The following is a 23,337-nucleotide window of genomic DNA, read 5'->3' on the forward strand; positions in this document are numbered from 1 at the left end:
AATTGAACTCCTGGCCTGCCTCCAATTCCCCACTATCTAGCTCATCGAAAGCTTTGTGTTTATACACTAACTCACAGTAAGACCCAGTTAACAGGAAGAGAATGATATGTTGACAGGGTTAGCCTAAGTAACTGGAGTGAAACAGGGCTCATGTGGACACAGTTTGGGTCAAATGGTCTGTTTCTTTGGAATACCCATTATCATTCTTTTTTCTTTACTTTTGATTTTCAAGCAGTTTCTACTTCAGCTATTGCAGAATAATTGGCATCAATGGTAACACTGAAATGCTTGAGTTCTTGCATAATGCCATGAAATCGGTTTTAAGCTAGGAATGAGTATTGAAATAGAGTAGTTTTATGAGTGAACCTAGTCAAATAAAGATATAGCAGGACAACACTTTGCAACAATTACAATAAATCATTTATAGGCTTTGTGAAAATTCAGAAACATATAAAATCCAAGAATTTCATCTTGTGGACTACACCAATTCAACCTTGGGTGGGTGATGAAAACAAGCCCAGATCATGGTGTCCAGTATCTCAGGGTTCTATATCCATTAGCCTATAGTAAAGTGCCTTATAAGAACCTTTTTACCTTCTTCAAAAATGCTGATTCATGATGAATATAACATACATATCATGTTATATAAAGTTTTCAAATCAATGCAGTGATTGTCCTATCTTGCTGCTGAAATATTGTTATATAACCACTAGATGGTGGTGCTGTATCAGAAATATTAGGCAAGTCCTAATTATAGAAAAGATCTGAAAGAATTTATATGTAGAAACTAGATTTTACTCTCTTTAGTTTGCTAAACCTGTGTTACATATTAGCACTAATGCCCAATGAGATCTACTGCAAAAAAAAATTATGGAATTGGTGAAAAGTACGTTAGATACAGCGCTAGGGTAGTTTAACCCAGAAATGTATTGTTAAAATGAGACCTGCACAGTTCCCGATGAGACCAGGCTCAGAGGAACACAGCTTCAAACAACTTAATCAACTCTGCTGAGAAAGTCAGCCCTTAAAGGTACACTCCTATGGCAGCCCCACACCAGTGACACACATAATGGCTGCTATGGATGAAACAGGGTGCAGGAAAGAGAGAAGGAGCTCCAGTATGTAATGAAAGCAGCCTAATTCATCACTGAGATAAAGGCAGGTTGAGATGAGCTGCACTCCACTGAAAACTGTTGTGATGTGCGATTCAGTAAATTGATGAGGAATTCACTCACTATTGTATTATATTCAACACTGTTGGCCCTTCGGAGTGGGATTTGAAGGATTCTGATATGTCATCTGGGTTATGTATTATTGGTGAACCAGTCTGGTGTTATGGATTGGAGTGTGGAGAGGGTCATATTCCAGATAGGGGATTATGATTTAGCAGTCTGCTTTTAAGGATTATCATGCTATCAGGGAGTCAGTCTTTCACTGCCTTGACAGTCACTACTGAGAGATGAGGTTGATTTTGTTTTGCTGAGATCTCCCTCAGGAGTCTTCCTCATCCTCTTGCTCCTCTTGTTCTTCACCTTTTGCCTCATGTTCCTGAGGCTCCAGCCCTGTGTGTTGCACTTCCCCTGATTACTTTCTTCCAAGTGTTAGTTTGTAGAAGTACAACACACAAAGATGATGTTTCCTCCTGTGCTGGGCATCTATTGCAGACTGCCCCCAGATTGCATGTACCAGAATCTTATTTTCACAAAGGTTCTGGTATGTGTGGCTCTCATTGTGTTGGCACTCAGACTGCCATTGGAGTCGCAAGCTGGGAAAGTAGCGCGTGCCCGTTGTCCCCTATGATCCATCTCTCTGGCCAGTGCAAGGCACTGAAATTGTCTGGCAGTTAGGTCTTCCTGAAGATGAAGGAGCCATGTGTGCTTCCAGGAAACATGGTTTTCACCATCAGAAAATTCTTCTCATGATCCACAACATGAACATTGAGGGAATGGAAACCTTTCCTGCTGACGGGAAGGACTGCTTCCACCACATCGGCAGGCAGTGCATTCCAGATTCCACCCACACACTACATCAAATAGTTTTTCCTCTTGTCACAATCAATTCTCTTCCCCTTTATTTTATACCTGTGACCTCCAGTCCTCTGCCCATGCACCAGTGGGAACACTCTGCATTCTGCCTACTATGCACTCTGTCCAGATCCCTCATCATTTTATATACTTCTATCAGATTTCCCCTCAGCCTTCACTTTTCTCAAGTAATGGCTTTAATTATTTAAGTTTTTGTCAGTATTTTAAGAGACTTTTTAAATTTTTAATCATTTTTGATTTTTTAGAATTATTTCATTGTTAATAATTTTCAATTCTTTCTGAGCCTTGGAGGCACTATGAAAAACTTGACAATTCTGGCAGGTGTCAAAACATGGCTTTGGCATCACTCAAAGTTTTTTTTTTAATTGGCGTATGATGTGTGGGTCTTTTTCTGGCCCACCCATGTCTCGCTATACTGCACAAGGCTCTGGCGCCAGAATGGTCTCCCTGAAAGTGGCAACACAAGTGCAGAGTGGGGTGAAAGAAGGCGTATGGCATGCTTGCCTTCATTGGTATGGCATGCTTGCCTTCATTGGTATGGCATGCTTGCCTTCATTGGTCAGGGCATGCTTGCCTTCATTGGTATGGCATGCTTGCCTTCATTGGTCAGGGCATTGAGTATAGAAGTTGGGGAGTCATGTTGCAGCTGTAATATACTTTGGTTAGGCCACGTTTGGAGTACTGTGTGCAGTTCTGGTCACTGCACTATAGAAAGGATGTGGAAACTTTGGAGAAGATGCAGAGGAGGTTCACCAAGATGTTGCCTGGATTGGAGTGTATCAGCGAGGTTGGACAAACTTGGATTGTTTTCTCAGGAGTGTTGGAGACTGACAGGTGAGCTGACAGAAGTGTATAAAATTGGGAGTGTCATAGATAGGGAAGAAAGTCGGTGTCTTTTTCCCAGGGTGGAAATGTTAAATACTAGAAGACATAGGTTTAACGTGAGAGGGGGAGAACTCAAAGGAGATTAACGAGGCAAGTTTTTTTTACACAGAGCGTGTAGGTGCCTGAAACGTGCTTCCAGGGGAGGTGGTTGAAGCAAATACAATTGCAACGTTTAAGAGGCAGTTAGCTAGACACATGAACAGGCAGGGAATAGAGGGATATGGACCATGTGCAGGCAGATGAGGTTAGTTTAGATTGGCATCACGGTTGGCACAGACATAGTGGGCCAAAGGCTGTATTTTTCTATGTACCAACAACATTACCTTTATGGATGTAGACCGGGTTGGTGCCCATATACCCCTCGTTCTGCTGGAGTGAGGGCAATGAGCTGCCATTCAGCCAAATGTGGTCATGATCAGTTGTGTGCTGTATTTACTTTATTGATGTCCAAATTTCAGATTGTTTGGTCAAACTCTTCACTCATCAATATATTTTGTACTTTCTGAGAGCAAGCTGTCCCAAATCTTCTGACCTAATGGTTTGCATTTTTCATGCCAGAATTGTTGAGCCAGCGTATCTGCTCAGCTAGCCTTCCATCTTTACAATCTGTATCTTCAGAGGTATTATATTCAAGGCTATAAAGCTGCCCATCTATTCTTTTTAAATGCTGCCAAATAATTGATTCCTGTATTCATCTGCATTAAAAAAAATCTCAAGTTATTGGGGACACTGGCATTGCAATGATTGGTTATTTTAATTGCCATGGGAAGATAATGAAAAATCAGCAAGGTCACACTTGAAGCATGGTCTGCAGTTTAGACTTCATACCATAGGAGGCTGATAAAACAACAGGGCTGATTGTGTCTAATAGTCAGAAATGAAGACTTAGGTTTACATCAGAAGGCGAAGACAGAAGAGTTCAAAATTGCACATTGCATTCTTCCCTCTTCCCATCTATTTTACATTATTTGCAAAGCTGTATAAATCTTATGTATGTTTGGATTATGTGGATTGTGGGTTCTGAACTGGTTAATGAAGCCAATGTGGGAACACAGACTCTTCCATGGGTGCCTGATAGGACTGGCGATGGGAGAGTTTGTGAGGGGGTGAGCTTTATGCCATTCACGCAGGGCTTGTATGTGTTCCTGATGCATGGCCTCGAAATCCTCGATACCATCCCAAACGCTTCTAGAGTATTTATGTGCCAGGGCTTTGCAAGATTCAGTGGAGATGTTGCAAAATTTCAAGCAGGTTCTCAGTACACCCTTGATCCTTTTCCTCCATCTGCCTTTTAATCACTCACCACGACAGAGCCCAGAATGCCTTATCTGTTTCAGGAGTTTGATGTCGAGCATGCAAGTGATGTGGCCGGTGTAATTGGGGCCTCACTCCTGGGAATGTTAGTCTGGCAAAGGGCACATCATTCCTGTGGATTTGAAGGATTCTGCAGCATCACCAGTAGTGGTGTCTTTAAAATGTGTTGATGTCCCTGCTGTGGGTCGTCCAGGTCTCAGAAGTGCACAGGTAGGCAGGGATCATTGGTGCTTGGGAAACTATGGGTGTTGTGCAGCTCTGAGATGTTATCCTTCAAACACCTGTTTCCTTGACCAACCAAAATCTCTGCTGGTGCTTTGAAGGCAATGGCGAACCCCATCATCGAATTCTGCTTGAAAGGTAGCTCCTGAGATATGGGCTCATGTTTTCCAGTGTTCTGCCATTATTGTCAGAGGGAAGTGTGGCAATCAGGGACAGATCGATACGGGACCTTTCCCTTGTACTTGTTGTGTGCAAGGCCCATCTATTCACATGCTTCAGTGTACGTCAACAACAGCTTGGAAGTCAGCCTCTAAGCACAAGCAAAGTAAGCTGCATAAAACAGCTCAGCTACTAAGGTTCAGGTGATCTTGGTTTGGAATGTAGTTGCCAGAGGTTGAACAGTTTACCATTAATTCTGAAGATTGGCTCCACTCCCACAGGGTGTCTGCTGGAGGAGAGATGCAACAATTTGACAAACAAGATTGAGAGAAATGTTGGGGCCATAACACAGTCTTGTTTGCCACTGGTCTTCACCAAGATTGGTTCCGTTTTAGACCCACTGGTTAGGATCATGGTGTATGTGCCTTATGAAGTGACAATAATCTGTGGGACAGCAAGATTTGAGGAGGTTGTTCCATAGTACCACCCAACTGATAGAGTCAGAGGCTATAGCCAGGTCAAAAATCGCCATGTCTCTGAGATCCCTTGTTAAATCCTTCTCTTTCCGGATGTGGACAATGAGATTGTGGATTCATGGCTGAAGCTCTTCAGTGATCATCACTCAATGTCACACAAGACAGCAGCATGAAGGTACATCCCCAACCAGCCCTACTTAAACGGTATCGCAAACTATTTACAGGTTTATTGAGAGATGGTGTAACTTTATTCATTTCAAACAAAAGCATTCAACTTTATTTGTATATTTGGCTAATGTTTGAAATGCATGGTGTTGTTCTTCTTCATATAAAAAATTCCATACATTCCACTCATGGCCTGATAGGAATTCCACTGGTTTTAAATAAAATATAAAATTTGAAAAGGTGTTGTGCAAAGCAGAACAAGCTATGAGAATAGAGGGGAGGAGGGAAGTCTCTGGGTATTTGCCTTCAAAGTGAGATGTCTTCATTTCACAAGTGGTTGTGACTGAAATCTGCCAAATACTGCAATCTCAAAGCAACATATTCCTTTATATATATATGGCTGCCTTTGTAAAATAGTAGCCAGTATGTGTGCCCTGCAAGTTGTGGGAGCAAGGCTGAGGGTGAGGTAATGTTTATGAATGGGAAGAAACATTTTCAAATGAGAGCATTTGCTAATAAGTGGACAATGAGGATGTAGTTAATTGAGCAGTGGTTGCTGTTTAAAAATGAACTCCATCACATCCCATGTGAGATTTTAAAATAACTTCCTGCTTTTCATTCCTGTTCTTGGACCAATATTCCTGGCAACACGCCAACATTATTTCCTCCACGGCCTCCTGTGCATAAGTCTGGAGAGTTTTCTGTCCTTTAGAGATATCGGATTTTTTATCTTTTAATCACTGTGCAGTGCAAGCTTAATGTTACCTGGAATAAATCAGATTATTGGTATTGGTTTATTATTGTCATTTGTATCGAGGTACAGTGAAAAACTTGTCTTGCATACTGATCGTACAGGTCAATTCATTACACAGTGCAGTTACATTGAGTCAGTACAGAGTGCATTGATGTAGTACAGGTAAAAACAATAACAGAATACAGAGTAAAGTGTCACAGCTACAGAGAAAGTGCAGTGCAATAAGGTGCAAGGTCACAACAAGGTAGATCGTGAGGTCATAGACCATCTCACTGTATAAGGGAACTGTTCAATAGTCTTATCACAGTGGGGTAGAAGCTGTCCTTAAGTCTGGTGGTACGTGCCTTCAGTTTCCTGTATCTTCTACCCGATGGAGGAGGAGAGAAGAGAGAATGTCCTGGGTGGGTGGGGTCTTTGATAATGCTGGCTGCTTCACCAAGACAACGAGAGGTAACGACAAATAATTGCTGGGTGAAGATGCACCAATCACAAGATTGGACCAGTCACTTCCAGTTGCAATCTACAAAGTACATCTAATGCTTTCCCAGCTGTGCGACAAGGACTACCATTGACTTCTATATCTTCTTGCATCTGATTGTACTCCACCCATATGGTGAGCAACACTGAGAGCCATCAAAGCACCAGGATACTCATGGAAGGTGTTATTGGTCTCCTCAAGATGAGATTCCATTGTCTGCATCAGTCATGGGCACACTGCTGTATGTAACAAGCAGATCAGGAGACTTCATATTGCATCAGTCATGGGCACACTGCTGTATGTAACAAGCAGGTCAGGAGACTTCATATTAGTGTGTTGCATGCTGCACAGCCCAGCCAACCACAGACAGCAGCCAGTGCTGGAGGAAAAGCAGCAAGGAGACCTCGAGGGACAACAAAGTGGTGCCGCTGGTAAAGCTGCTGCCTCACAGCTCTAGCGACCTGGGTTCAATCCTGACCTTCAGTGTTGTCCATGTGGAGTTTGCACGTACTCCTATGTAATCCTAGTAGTCCTGTTTCCCCCCACATACCAAAAACCTGCAGGTTTGCAGGTTAATTAGCCACAGTAAATTTCCCTTGTTGTATAGGTGAGTGGTAGAATCTGGAGGGAATGTGAGGAGAACAGGTTACAAGGAAAATTGGTAGGAAATGAGATTACTCTGTGAGCTGGTATAGACCTGATGGGTCAAAGTGGCCTCCTTCCACACTGTATGGAAATATGGAGCCTGAGTCTTTCTCAGCATCAGAGCTGCCTCCCTCTCCACTGCAGTTCCTCTCTCCCCATGGCAGACTGAGTGTTTCTATTGTGTGGCCCCCATGGGGAATGTGTCTTTAATGGCTAACATCTTTCCCGAAGTACTTGCAGCAAATGTGCTGACATTAGGAAGTCCCATCGGAAATCATGCAAGTCATATTTTAGCACTTTTTTGGTGTGTAAATCATGCTAACACTGTTTCAGACTTGTTTTTGGCTAAGTTTGTGATGTTCTGAAGGGCACCCAATTTAATGCTAGAACTAAATGCAAAAATATTTTAATTCACGCAATTAGGTACATACCAATTTATAGACACATTTTTTTTCATGAAGATTCTCTTTGATTCCTGCTGTAACCACCCTGTTGCCTACTCTGGGCTTCCATCAAGACACTTGTGCTTCTTGCACAGGGTCTTTGGGAGAATCAGAGGGCTTAGTATTTCCAAAAGCATCAGTGGTGCTGGCAAAGTCAATCCAAGATCTGGGTGTCTCCAGACTATGATTTAACAGCTGATATTTAGCTTTCCCTCCAACATACAAAGCTGAGTTCTAGCAGTTAGACTGGATCATCATCATGATACAGTATTTCATAGCCAGGTCAAAAGTAAGCTAGCCTGAATAATAAGAATTCTTTCTTACTTTCTTCAGCAGAAACCAATTCAGTAATTACAGGAGTGGAGTTTACAAGGAAGTGGTGCAAAGGATAACTGTACTAATATCAGTACAGATTAATGAGGATTAAAAACAGGCCCTGAGAATAAATCAATTAATGAAAAGTTGAGTACAGTTTCAGACCCATGATGGGCAGCACATTTAGAGGTGGGTTTAACATGCTCCTCTAAGCTTTGTAGCTGAGATTGCACTTAATTTTCAACATTCACATACACACTGATAACGTGAGTGGGACATAGCACTGTAACACCAAGTGCTGGTAATTAACTTGTTCGTGACCTTGACACTCATTTTCTTCCATGGGATAAGATTAAAAACAGCTTTTTTGAAGTGATGAGTAGTACGACAAACACCAGCCAGCCCCATCAAACTTCCTAATCCCCCAATATCAGATAAATTATTTATAAAGGTATTGGTATCACCATAATTACATCTGTGTGGTAATCTGGCTATCATGATTTGTATGCCGATAGCATTGTTCAAAAGCAAAAGGCTGATTTTGATTTCTACTTTAATAATAACTGCTTCTTGAGAGCATTGTCGTTAAAAATGCTGCAGGATGTTGCAATAAATCATACCGACAAGAAAACCCCTTGATGTGTATCTGTGTTGATCCTGCTTGTTTCAACAAGGACTTCATATGGGCCTCAGCACCTTTGGGCAAGGAAGTGCATTACTATTCAGTGACCACATGTCAGAAGCTGCATATCAGTTGAAGAAAGCTTTGGATTTGACTCTGATACATCACTTTGTCAATCGCGTTATTGACATGCACTATTTAAGTTCACATATGAATTACTTGAAATTTGGGAGAATCCGTGAAGAAAGCAAAAGGAAACTGTATAAAAAAAATTATTGAAAATCATACCTTTGTAGCCAAATGCAACGCGTTGCTGAAAGGAAAACTCAGAGACGTGGAGGCTGAACCAGAGCACACTTTACTGTAACAAGCAAAATGCGTACGTGCGCAAAAGTACCCGAGAACCTCTCCGGCAGATGTGACGTAAGATTCCTGCCGGTAGGTCCGCCCCGTGGTTAGTCTACGATATGCTTCTGCGCGTCCGCCCACGGCTGCCGATGGCAGTTCGAGTCCCGTGAGTACGGGCCGCTACACCTTCATGCAATGTTTTACTTTTTCACCTTTATTCTTTAAATGGGTATGTCTTTTAAGCACTAAAGACATATTATTGTTGAGCATTTAGTCTATAATAGACATGAAATATGTGCCTAAATCGCAACTGTTTAGGCATATTAAACTGTTAATGTACATTGGGCCAATGCTGGAGGAACTCAGCAGGTCAGGCAGCATCCATGAAGGGAAATAAACAGTTGACGTTTCGAGTCAAGACCCTTCATCAGGACTGAAACTGGGCCAATAAATATTTTATTCCAGGGCTGCCACTGCAAAATTCAGTGGTGATAAAGCCCAAACTATTGTGTGCTGCTGAACAGGCATGTGTGAAAGGATTTTGTTCCATGTGCCCCACAATGAGTCCAGGGCTGAAATCTGATCAAATGGTGGATCAGGCTTGAGGGGTTAAATAACTGGCTACTGCTCCTATTTCCCAGTACCACTGTAGTGCTTCAGGTTTCTGAATAATATTTACTTTTAAGAAGATCAGAACAGTGACAAACACAGGCTTCTAAATATCTGTAAAATGTGGTGAATGTCCAGTTTGGCCTCATGCTGCATTACAACAGATTTTAATCTTCGCTGAATGATAATCTTGTTGGATCATCAATTAAGTGAATGGAATGAAAATCAATGTAGAGACTGTGCAACCCACCCTCGCAGATTATCATCAAGATATCTGTGACTACCTCAAATTGATCTGAACTCCTACTACATAACATTAATAGCAGGTTGATGATTTTATTAAAATAGAGGACAAAGAAAATTCGTATAACGAGAATGCATTCAGTACTAATATTATAGCCGCCAGGATAATGGGATCTCATGGACTTCTCAGTTTCTATGGCAGATTGTTGTGATGTACATTGTTACTGATGGTCCATGCTGTCTGTCCACACTGTCCACACTATGGATGCCTAGTTTTAAGCTGTGGTCTCTTTCTCATTTGGCACAATTGTGGTGCCATACAACACAATGGAGGATTGGTTCAGTATGAAAGTGGAACTTCTACCTCCACAAGGACTGCATGGTGATCACTTCCACAATACTACCATGGACAAATTCATATAAGATAAGATAAGATATCTTTATTAGTCACATGTACAGAGAAAACACACAATGAAATGCATCTTTTTGCTTAGAGTGTTCGGGGGGCAGCCCGCAAGTGTCACTACGCTTCCAGCGCCAACATAGCATGCCCACAACTTCCTAACCCATACGTCTTTGGAATGTGGGAGGAAACCGGAGCACCCGGAGGAAACCTACGTAGATATGGGGAGAATGTACAAACTCCTTACAGTCAGTGGCCAGAATTAAACCTGGGTTGCTGGCACTGTAATAGTGTTACGCTAACTGCTACACTACCGTGCCTGTGTAGCGGTTAGCGTAACGCTATTACAGCGCCAGTTCAATTCCGGCCACTGTCTGTACGGAGTTTGTACGTTCTCCCTGTGTCTGCGTGGATTTCCTCCACGTGCTTCGGTTTCCTCCCACATTCCAAACATACAGGTTAAGAAGTTGTGAGCATGCTATGTTGGTGCTGGAAGTGTGGTGACACTTGTGGGCTGCCCCCAGAACACCCTACACAAAAGATGCATTTAACTGTGTGTTTCCATGTACATGTGACTAATAAAGAAATCTTATCTTATGTGACATAGTCCATTGGGGAGGACAAGGTCAAGCAGGTTTATCCATGATGTTGGTTTCCTTATTATCTGGAGGAGATGTCCTTCAGGTCTTGGCCAGCTCAGTATGTGGGAGTGCTACCAAGCCACTCTTGAAGCCCCCACCAAGAGTACATTCTGCACCCTTGTAAATCTCAGTGCTCCCAAGCATATAAGCCTTAATGCATTCATTCAGCTCTTTTCCTTTTATCATTTAAAATAAACATAACATCTACATTATAGTATCATACAAAAATTGAAATACCTGTGTGTTAATTATTCATAATTATTAGCAAAATACATATCTGTGGTTTAACATTCGCTACACTGCGTCCAGGACTGTTCAATTCTCATGTCCAGAGATTGGATTTCACCAAATTTTGTCTGGTTGCTCAGAGGAAATCACAATATTAGGGAAAAAATATTTGAAATGAGATTTGGATGGTTTATACCCAGAAGCAAGTGGCTAAATATTGGGGGTTAAAAAAAACCTTACAAATCACGTAGATGCCATAGCCAAGAAAGCTCACCAGCACCTCTACTTCCTCAGGAGGCTAAAGGAGTTTGGTTTGTCCCCTTTGATTCTCACCAACTTTTACTGATGCACCATAGAAAGCATCCTATCTGGATGCATCACGGCTTGGTACGGCAACTGCTCTGCCCAGGACCGCAAGAAACTGCAGAGAGTTGTGGACACAGCCCAGCGCATCACAGACACCAGCCTCCCCTCCTTGGACTCTGTCTTTACCTCTCATTGTCTTGGCGAAGCAGCCAGCATAATCAAAGACCCCACCCACCCAGGACATTCTCTCTTCTCTCCTCTTCCATCGGGTAGAAGATACAGGAACCTGAGGGCACGTGCCACCAGACTTAAGGACAGCTTCTACCCCACTGTGATAAGACTATTGAACGGTTCCCTTTTACAGTGAGATGGACTCTGACCTCATGATCTACCTTGTTGTGACCTTGCACCTTATTGCACTGCACTTTCTCTGTAGCTGTGACACTTTACTCTGTATTCTGTTATTGTTTTTATCTGTACTACCTCAATGCACTCTGTACTAACTCAGTGTAACTGTACTGTGTAATGAATTGACCTGTACAATCGGTATGCAAGACAAGTTTTTCACTGCACCTTGGTACAAGTGACAATAATAAACCAATACCAATACCATCTTGATAGGCTGAGGAACATAAAGAAATGTTGCTAGCAAAGCATTGGATTGCGGGCATTCAAAGACCTGCACCAAATTGGTAGGGATTTATCTTACCTTTGCAATGCCTTTTATGCTCTGCACTGGTGGGAAACCTTGTGGTACTTTGAGGACAGGGGAGACAAAATCAAAGCTGTATTTGTCATGTATTTTATTTGAGATATCACCTTGAGAAGGCTTTGTAGATATCTAGGATAAGCTGATCACTCATTTAGCCTGTATGTCATAAAAGACCAAGTGTCAGGTGAGAATAATAGCTGTTTAAAGCAAGAAAGACCCCTTTCCCCAGGCAAACTCAAAAGAAAACTTTTTTTTATATGGAAAATACTAATCATTAACCTAAATAGAGTTAGATTTACTAGTTCAGTGGCTCTGTATTTAAATATATTTTTTCTGCAGAACAAGTTAAGGTATTAGTCTCAGCTGATATTTGCAATATAATCTCCACTGACATCTATAATATGAAGTGCATAAAAGGAGTTGGCGGCCGCCCCCACAATATAATTCATTTTGGCTTATCAAGTAACATAGCAGTATTGTCCAAACTCTGTCAGCAGCACCCATTATGATGTTTAAGAGGACAAAATGCAACACAAAAGTACCTGAAAAGATCAAAAATAGATAATAAAAAATGTACTTTATTATATTCAATTTGATTTGGTTTTGATTGACAACTTACCTCATTATTTTGTCTAGGTCTATCTTGTTGTAGTTTGGAACTTTGAACTCTTTATGATCCCACTGATGCTACTTATTTTGCTGATCTACAACTATTGGTTAATTAGATCAGGAAAGGACAACAGTTTACGCTCAATGGTAAGAATCACATTTTGTCATTTCTTATCTTAATTAGCCTCGGGATAAAACTTGTTTGGTTATGAAATTATTGGAAGTTCAACCTTTTTCTTACAACTTCACCGTCCCTACTATTCTGCAACAGATTAATGTTGCTTAAAACTATTACTTTGTTCACCTACCATTCACATATAGAGTTCTTCCAAACATTTATTGTGTCAATTCAAATTTTGAATTACTGCTCAAATTAATTGATGCTGGTTAGAAATGCAATTAGTGAAGCCCTTTGGGAATCTGTTGTGGCTAAATAGCGAAGAGTATTATTTAGATCCGAATTCTGTATTGGCTGATATGAAGTCATAACAAATCAAGAAAGTATTACACTCTAATGCTGATTCACCATGGATTTTTAAAGAGTAATAATGCTGTGCTGCTCTTTTGGATTATAATTTCTGGTTTCAATTTGTTTGTTGAACTTTTAGCCATTGGTTTAAATTCAGAAAATTAACAGGAATAGCCGTAACCTTTAAAGTTTGTTAGATTAGAGAAACAAAATGAACCTTTCTCTTGCTCCTTTACTTCCTCTGCTTTAATCTTCAATTATGACAAACGCCCATTCTCTCATGGAGGCAATAATTTAGTCTTGTGTACATTTCCATTTAGGCTTCAACCCCTTAGTCCCTATAACAATTTGCTATTTAGTTTCTGAGCAGGACAGAGGGTACCAGCAGGAAATCAAAGGGCAAACCCAATCCAGTCCTGACCTTAATGTGTTTATGCATGTGCTTTTAACAAGGGTCATTCCAAATACAGGCCATCCCCTGGTTATGAATGTCCAACTTATGGACACCTGTACATTCGAATGAGCTCCTGTAATATTATTAAACTTAGAAGTCTGATGAACATGCATATGTTCGTTCCTCTGAACAGCAGAACTACTCTCCACTCTCTCTCCACTTCTAGTAGTTGTTCTTTCAAATCAGTCTTATGCACTTTTGATGCCATTCATTACCAATACTGTGGAGGTGTAGTTGCCATATCGAGTGATTATTTTTGTGTATTTTCTGACTTATGGACAAAATCGACTTATGGACATCTATACAAAAGGAATTGTTCATTACCCCAGGGACAGCCTGTAGTCAGAAATGGAAACTCAGCGATATTTGTCTTGCAAAGCTCAACTGAGGTTCCTCCCAATGTTTATTGAAAGTATGGAAATTAAAATATTTTATTTATAAGTGATTGTAAAAAGGCATTGGCTATCACACATAGGCAAAATAATGCAGAGGCTGAAAATCTGAAATTAGAGGTGGAAAATACTGGAAATACTTAACAGGTTAGGCAGCATCTGTGGAGAGACAAAGTGTTAACACATCAAGTCAGTAGCCTTGATGATACAAAGCTAAAGATAAAACATAGTTAACAGTAAAACAAATTTGAAGCTGCAATGAAAGGAGGACGGGAAGAAAGATTGCAAATAAAGATCTGTGATAGGGTGGAGAAAAGGAAAGATGAAATGACCAAAGAGATGATGAAGCTGTTTGAATTCCCACGCACAACGGGTGAATAACACAAAGTACATCTAGAGGAGGTGTAAATTGGAGAAGATAGGTAAAATTACCAACAGAGAAAAAGCACTGGATGCTGGAAATCGGAGATAAAAAAATAACTGGAAATCAAAAAAAAGACTGCAGATGCCAGAAATCTGAAATAAAAACAGAAAAAGCTGAACACACTTAGCAGAGTTAATGTTTCAAGTTGGAGACGCTTTGTCAGTACTGGAACAGTGAGAAAACCACTTGGTGTTAAGTTTCACAGTGAGTAGGAGAGGGCTGGATGGGATAGGGAAGAGGGTGAGGCCAGGGCTGCTGAGGTGATAAGCTATTGATGAAGCAGTCTGGTTAATGGACAGTGTGAGGAGGGAGGGGAGGTAAAATAGCAAATGTGGCACCTCCTGCAGTTTCACAGAAGAAGGTGGAAATAGAAGAATGAAATGAACCCTTCAGAATGAGGAGGAGAGAGGATGATGATCAGGACATTGCAGTGAGGTGTATGAAGTTATAGTGTAACATCAACTGAATGAAGAGGCTCCTAGGATGGAAGGTCAGATCATTAGGAACTCCATCTTTGTTCAGGGAGGGAGGAGAGGACATGAGAGCTGAAGCAGCAAGTGGACATACTTGAGATCCCTTACAACTCTGGTGAAGGGGAACCCTGTGGTCGAGGGAAAAGGTGCATGGTAAGCACAAATGTGAAAGGTGGCCTCACCAAATAGATGCAACAGATACAAAGGAGCTTGGAGAATGGAAATGAATTCTCACAGGAACCAGGGAGGGATGAAGTAGAGGCAAGGTAGCAGTGAAAATCCAAGGACTTGGAATGGCTACTTGTGACCAACCTGTCCCCTGAAATAGAGATGGACAAGTCACGTCTGCAAAGCTATGATGTGTACAGTGAGAGATAGTAATTTGGCAAGTAAGAAAAAGACTAAAATGACCTCAAGGAGTTCATATTCAGAACATAAGAAATAGGAGTAGGAGAAGGCCATCTGGCCCGTCGAGCACTGCAGAAGGACAAACTGCGTCCAACGACAGAAATGCTTCAGAACCATGTGAACTAATTTCATCCAGCAATGCTCTATGTAATTATTTAAGTTAGCACTTTAAACATCAGATGGCCACCATACATTAGGATAGAATTGCTTACTATTTATTTGGAAAATAAATCATGGGGTCTCAGAGAGATGCAGCACAGAAACAGTCCCTTCAGCCAACTGAGTCCATGTGACCATCAACTACGCAGTTACCTAATCCTACATAGATCCCATTTTTAATTTTTCCCACATTCTGATTAATTGCCAACCTTCCCCGCCACACTTCCAAATTCTACCGTTCACCTACACGCTAGGGGCAATTTACTCTGGCCGATCAACTTACCAACCTGCATATCTTTGGGATGTGCGAGGAAACCGGAGCACCCGGAGGAAAGCCAAAGTGTCACAGGGAGAACATGCAGACTCCACACAGACAAGACTCAAGGTCATGACTGAACCTGGGTTTCCTGTGCTGTGAGGCAGCTATTAGCTGTGCCGCTGTGTTGACTTCAAAGTGTTTTGGAAACTACTGGTCTTTTGGGTTAAAATTATTTCCTTTGTTTTATTTTGAAATATTATAAAGAATTCTTAAAGAAACATCTGTGTTCTGCTATTTGAAATTATTCCTGAATATTTTTGACCATGATGTTAAGTTACTTATTGAGGTTAATCTTGCTGACAAGTCTTGCTGGTTTTGATTGAAACCTCAGTAAGTGTTGGAGGCCTGGACATGTGCAGCCAAACATGGAACCCTGAGCCTTACTAATGACAGATGTCAACACTTCTGTCATTGCCCTCCACACACACATATACCCCCACCATTGTACTCCACATGGAGTGCAGTGGTAGAGTCTTGTCTTTCTGGCATTACACAACCACTTTGGAGTCATGCTTTTTTTTCATAATTATTTGGACTTCTCAAGGCAATAGTAACAAAATGGTCACGGAATGAAAATCAGAAGTAAATGAGTCATAAATAATAAATAAAATAAACAGGAGAACAAAGGTTGATGCAGTCAGAGCAGGACACAGGGCATCTTTTCATTTTTCCATTGACTCTAAGTTTGTATCTGATCTCATGCAGTGCATTCTTGCTTGTTGTTTTCCTTCCTCCTACCACCCCTACCTAAAATCCGTAGTTGGTACCAAAAGTCCCAAAAATCATTGCAGAAGGTATAGAATAATGCTTTGTGACATGCATAAATACAAAATACTGAACTTACATTTTATTTTAGTTTCCATTCAATAATTTAGTACTTACCCTTTGTCACAGCTTTATCAGTTCCACTTATTCTGAGTTCAGTTCTTCCCTGCCGTGCAAATGCTACATGCATGGGAAGACAAAAAAAAACGAGCAGGCAAACTCTGACAGACAAAAGATTTCACTTTTGTCAAATTTCATGTGACACAACTGAATTTTTTTTAAACAAACTAAACAAGTCAATCTTTTCTTACAATGAGATTACTAAAGAGCTTTGCTCTTTTTATATTTGCTTGTGTGATGTTTTGCTCTTAGACAAATAGAATCACTGAATAACAAGCGAATAACTGCTGTTATGTATCTAAATCCCTGTGTAGATGTGTTTCAATTACTTTTAATGTTCAACACAGGACTAGCCTGGAGGCCTAAAAGTAACACATGCAGCTCACATTTCTTAAATTGGATTATAATCTGTGTGGTTGAAATTGTTGAAGTTGTCTGCCAACTCCTGGAGGTTCATTGGTTGTAAACTGACAAGTTTGGCATGCTTACACAAGGGCTGTTACATACCTTCCTTCCTCATCCCTTTCTGCCTTCCCCAGCCTTTACCCAAGCAGTAGTGCATCCTCTGGGTAAACTGCAGAGTCAGTACATCATTAATATTAGTGCAGGGTGAAGAAAGGGGGTCCTTCCATCTTCAAAGAAGCCAGTATGAATTTTGGGATCCCAAATATGATTCTGTATTACAGGGAACTGTAACCAATGTCAGTTATATTTTTTTTTGAAAGATATTTCTTTATACATAGTTTGTGACTTCTCAAGAGAATTCTTTGCTTGTTGCCTGCTTCTCCCACAGGCTGACTTAGATGAAGCTGGCCCATGTATTTATCTTAGAGAACTCCAGCATTAGTTGGATTTACAACAGAAAATGAACAACAATATGACTCTCTTGGGAACTTGCAGACTAATCTTGCTGCAGCACAGCAACATTCCTTGAGGTGGCAAGTAGCACTACAATTCAATCCAAGTGAAGTGCTCAGCAAGGCTTGTTGTATGCCCAAAGGAAGGGAATGAAACTCAATGAATTAGGTCAAGGGTGAGATTGGAGTATGAGTAGCTGGCCATTTGAAAAGGCACTTGCCTGATGAAAATGAATTAGTGACAATAAAGTTAATTGAAAAAATATAGTTGTTTCCTCTACCTCAATTTTCCTAAGTTTCCTAATGTTTAACTATTTACCACACCTTAGCACAAAGACTGGTTTTATTCCTAGCAGGATATATAGATAATTACAGGTGAAAAAGGGTGGGAGAAGGCTCAAGTGGGACATAGGCATTGACAGTGATCTATTAGGCTAAATGATTCTATGCTGTGAGTACTTTGTAATATTCTGAACTATAACTTGGGGCTGTGAGGTGACTTTTTGTCATCTTAGCCTGCATAGTAATCCAAAGGCATAAAGTTGGAGACAGTGCAATTGGAGTAGGAAATAGCATGCCTTTGTAGAGCAAGTCTGATTTTCGTTTTGCTGAATCAATATCATATGGGTCCTATAAAGTGTAGCTAATTAGGCCCAGAAGTGGTCCATCCCAATGAGTCAGAGTGGCAAGGAAATTAACACACAAGATCAAAGGCAAGACCAAGACAGAAGCAGGTACAATAAGCAGTAGAGTAATAATCCTTAAAAAAATACATAAAAGATATATTTGTATAGATAGTGAAATGCCTTAAAAAACATATGTGGTAAATACCCACCAAATATCATGTGAAAGAATTGGAATTGAGACTGGGATAGGTGACATTGTCTATAAGACATCATTCAGTAATTTCCATAAGTTACTTTAACCAAGTTTTACCATGGATACATAATCAATGATAGATAGCACACATCTGATCCAAGTCTTGCGAGCTGCTTCCCATTCTCTCCTGATCCAAAACTAAAGGTCCCTGGTTATCTTATTTTTGATACAATGCTCCATCAAATACTGCCTGAAGACATAAAGAACAAAGAGATACAAGTGTATATGAAGTTGAAAGAGTGTAGTATCAATATATTATTGTGCATTTGAATAACTGAATGAATGGTTAAATAGGCTATGGAATTTCCATGAATCATAACCCATTTATTTATTTTTTAGATAAGGGAGGTGTTATTCACATATATGTATTATAGAGCAGTATAATATGCCCTAAGCAGTGCAATTCTGGTTTAAGATAAAAAGCATGAACCTACTTCTGTTACAGTAAAAATAATATCATGCAACTTTGTTAGCCCAGTGAATTCTGGGCTACAAAATTAAAGAATAAATGATAAATAAAATGTTATAGGGGAAGTCATACAAGTCCTATTCTTCTGAGCCCAGTTTTAGGCCTATTATTTCTATGTTAACTATAATCAGATGGTCTAACACAAATCAGGGATTACAGTTGTGGGTCAGCTTTCATATGTACATTGAGGACAGCCAGCTCTATCTCTCCAACCCAATCCCTTGACCTCAAGATTACTCTCTGCTGCTGGATAGCCAAGGTGACATTAAAACATGAGTGAGGTAGAATTCTTCAAATCGTAAGCCATTTTTATCTCCTCCTTCTAAAAAAAATATTGATGGAAACACAAATATTGATGGTCACTTTGTCTAACTATATCTTTCTTCCATCACTGTTTCATATCACCATCTAAATCTGTGAAGTATGCACACATAAATACACGGAGAAATATGCAGTGAAAAGTGGAAATATAAATCAAAGTATACAACTGGCTATAACATATTTAATTTCTTTCATACTTTGACTGTGGTAATTTATGATTTTCCTTCATTTCATCATTTTTAAATAAATTATGCTGCATATCATTGCTATGGTGGATGGCACAAATAAGAATAATATTTATGTTACTTCATCTGATATTATTTTGTCATCTGTTCATGAATTTCTATTGACTAGAAATTATGCTGTGCAATATTAGCCTAACTACTTTATGTGAAATTAAACTGCTTTCTCAACAAAAATTAACCATTTATTTCATTATGTGTTAATAGAGTACAAGACAATTTCTAGACTTCCATGTTGTATTAATTATAGGTGGGGACTAATGTAAAGGTGAAGGGTATTATAATTCTTCATGGTAGGCATGAGTGACAAGCTTCCCTCCAGTGATCAGAAAATCCTGGCCAATATTTTGAAAGACCTCAAGCATAGCAACAAGGATGATTCCACATATCAGGAATTCAATAACGTCAAAGACTTACTTGTTCACTTTCTACCATCTGGAAGATCACCTAAGTAGCTATTATTAATATGAGAGTTCAGATGGTGTCAGTAAGCTATTCAGATCTGGGAATGGCATGGGAGAAGTGATGACTTCAAACCAAACCCTATTTGTCTTCCCCTAGCTCCGCACACAATTTTGAGGCTGGTAGTAGATAGAAAGCATATGTCAAAGACATGGTTTCCCCCCCACCCACCCAACTCAGAAACTGCCTCTTCTGTCACCCCAATTGAAATCATATAAAAAGCAGAGATTAAATCTAGAGTAATCTTCCATTTGTGACCTGCCAATCCCAGCACAACATTTTCATATCTTCTCTTGACCTGAGATCCATTGCTGCATTGCCCAACAATTCTCAATGATGCTAGATTGTGGATGAACTGGAACTGACTCAGATTGAGCTCTGGACAGTCCAAAGCCTTAACAAAAGTTCTGCAGTAATCTCAGCAACACCATTCAATTCCTTTCAAGTTTGCTTAGTCCAATTTCATATTTAATCCTAAGGCAATTTTCCAGTACTCTATTGCATCATCAAGAACACTTACATCCACCTCTCTAACAATGCCCAACCACACTATTGCCTTTGCTGTTCTAATGTTGAAAATACTCATCCTTGTCTTTATTACTAATAGTTTTGTCTCTTCCAAAGGATTTCTGCCTGCTCTCTTACCTTGCACCTTATATAAAATGGCTTATCCAAAATTGTCCTGATGCAGGTCTTGACTCAAAACATCAACAATTCCTTTCCCCACACAGATGCTGCTCAATCCACTGAGTTCCTCTAGCAGATTGCTTGTTGCTCCAGATTCCAGCATCTGCAGTCTCTTGTGTCTCCATTATCCAAAACTTTGGTGCCCATATTCTAATTCACACCCAGTTTTATTTAGTCATTACCCCTTTGCTTGCTGACCTACATTGGCCCTCAGACCAGCAATGTCTCAGTTTTACAATACAAATTGGTTTATTATTGTCACATGTACCGAGGTACAGTGAAAATCTTGTTTTGCATACCATTCATACAGATCAATTCATTACACAGTGCATTGAGGTAGTACAAAGTAAAACAACAACAGAATGTAGAATAAAGTGTTACAGTTACAGAGAAAGTGCAGTGCAGGTAGACAGTAAGGTGCAAGGTCATAACAACATAGATTGTGAGGTCAAGAGTCCATCTTATCATACTAGGGAACCATTCAATAGTCTTATAACAGCAGGATCGAAGCTGTCCTTGAGCCTGGTGGTATGTGCTTTTATATCTTCAGCCTGATGGGAGAGGGGAGAAGAGAGAATGTCCGGGGTGGGTGGGGTCTTTGATTATGTTGTCTGTTTTACCGAGTAGCGAGAAGCATAGACAGAGTCCACGGGGGGGGAGGCTGGTTTCCGTGATGAGCTGAGCTGTGTCCACAACTGTCTGCAGTTTCTTGCAGTCTCAGTCAGAGCAATTGCCATACCAAGGCGTGATGCATCTGGATAGGATGCTTTCTATGGTGCATCGATAAAAATTGGTGATGGTTAATGGAGACATAGCAAATTTCTTTAGCCTCCTACAAGAGATTGCAGATGCAGACCTGATGTAGGGTCTTGACCTGAAATTCCTTCCCCCTTCCCCACAGATGCTACTTAACCTGCTGAGTTCCTCCAGCAGTTTGCTTTAGCTTTGCAATACTTATCCTTGTTATTAAATCCCTCTACAATCAACCATCTATAAAATCTTCATTATCTCTTCCAGTCATACCACTCATGAATTTCTTTTTTTGCTCCCACAATTCTGTCCTTTTGCTTATCTCCAGTTTTAATTGTTCCACACTGGTGATGATTTCTTCAGCTGTAATAAAGAAGGAAGAAAGATTGGCTTTTAAGAGAGGGAAAAATGAGGCAAAAAAGAAAACTAAGAAGAAAATGTAAAGACTAAAATTTGACATTCTTAACATATTCAGCAATTATTTTCAACATAAAGGAATGCACTCCACATTTGTAATTGCTCATTCTGGGCAAACCTGGTTGATGGGAAATCAAGGAAACTTGTGTCACGAACTATACAACTTTATTTGTTCATTTTTGAGGATCTGACTATTGCTAACAGAGTCGGCATTTACTTTCCTTGTGAAGGTGGTGGTGGTGAACCACTACAGTCCCTCTGGGACAGGTATTCCCACAGTACTGTTCAGTAGGGAGTTCCAGGATTTAGTCCCAATGACATGAAGGACCAGTGATATGGTTTCCAATCAGGGTCTTGTCCAGCTTGGAGGGGAATCTGTTGCCTTTGCTCTTCTTGCAGGTAGCTGCTGTTTTGGTAACCTAGGTGAGTAACTGCAGTGTATTTTCTAGAAGGTAAACACCACTACCACAAGAGTTAGAGGGAGTGTTTACGGTGGTGAATGGTGCACCAATCAATGTATTGTATTGAGCTTCTTGGGTGTTGTTGGAGCTTCACCCATCCAGCCACTGGAGAGAATGAATGTTTGTCCTGAATGGTGTTGAGCTTGAGTGTTGTTGGAGGTGCACTTATCCAGGCAAATTGGAGAGAGCTCCATAATGCTTCTGCCTTGTAATGTAGAATGGCTTTGGGGTATTAAAAGGTGAATCACTCATCTCTGACCTGTTCTTGCAGTTAGTATTTATGGGACTGGTCCAGTTGAATTTCTGGTCATGCAACATGCAGGCATAGGTTGCTTCATCTGCTAAACACAAGAAAATAGGAACGGGAGTAGGCCATCAGGGCCTTCCATCCTGCCCCACCATTCAATATGACCATGGCTGATTTCTGCTGGCCTCAACAATTCTTCTGTGCCATTTCTCGGTATCCCTCATCCTATCAAATATTTATCCACCTCCAGTTTAAATACTTCTAATGATCCAGCTTCCACCACCAGTTGCAGAGATTCTCTATCCTCTGCATGAAGAAATGTCTACTTACCTCCATTTTAAATGACTGACCCCTTATCTTGTATTTATATCCCCTTGTTTGAAGCTCTCTCACGAGTGAAAACTTCCCAATATCTGCCCCATCAAACCCCCTTAGGACCTTGTATCTTTGAATAAGGTCACCCCTCATTCTTCTAAACTCCAAGGAATACAGGCCAAACCTATTTAGTCTCTCTTGGTAGAACAACTCTCGTATCTCAGGAATTAGCCCAGTAAATCCCCTTTGTACTGCCTTTATACTGGATTAGAGAGTATCAGCTATAAAGAGAGGTTGGGCAAATTTGAATAGTTTTCTCTGGAGTGTAGGAAGCTGAGAGACGACCTGAAAGAAGTATATAAGATTATGAGAGGCATAGATGGAATAGATAGTCTTTTTCCCAGGCTGGAAATGTTAATTACTAGAGGACATAGGTTTAAGGTGAGAGGGGGAAAGTTTAAAGGAGATTTATGAGGCAAACTCTTTTACACAGAGAATGGTAGGTGCCTGTAACACACTGCCAGGGGCAGTGGTGGAAGCTGATACAATAGCAATGTTTAAGAGGCATTTAGACAGATGCATGAACAGACAGGGAATAGGAGGATATAGACCATGTGCAGGCAGA

General features: G+C 40.5%; 1 protein-coding gene across 4 annotated transcripts in view; it reads left to right on the plus strand.

Moving 5' to 3' along the window:
* The window catches only part of LOC127572741 (multiple C2 and transmembrane domain-containing protein 1-like), a 409,900-nt gene that overhangs the window by 298,339 nt on the left and 88,224 nt on the right, over positions 1-23,337 (plus strand). For all 4 annotated transcript variants that reach the window (XM_052020315.1, XM_052020317.1, XM_052020316.1 and 1 more), the window contains one exon: positions 12,650-12,769. In XM_052020315.1, coding sequence (XP_051876275.1) covers positions 12,650-12,769 — 120 coding nt within the window. The remainder of the gene's footprint in view (positions 1-12,649; positions 12,770-23,337) is intronic.

Source organism: Pristis pectinata, chromosome 7 (genome assembly GCF_009764475.1).
Source record: "Pristis pectinata isolate sPriPec2 chromosome 7, sPriPec2.1.pri, whole genome shotgun sequence".
Lineage (NCBI taxonomy): Eukaryota > Metazoa > Chordata > Chondrichthyes > Rhinopristiformes > Pristidae > Pristis > Pristis pectinata.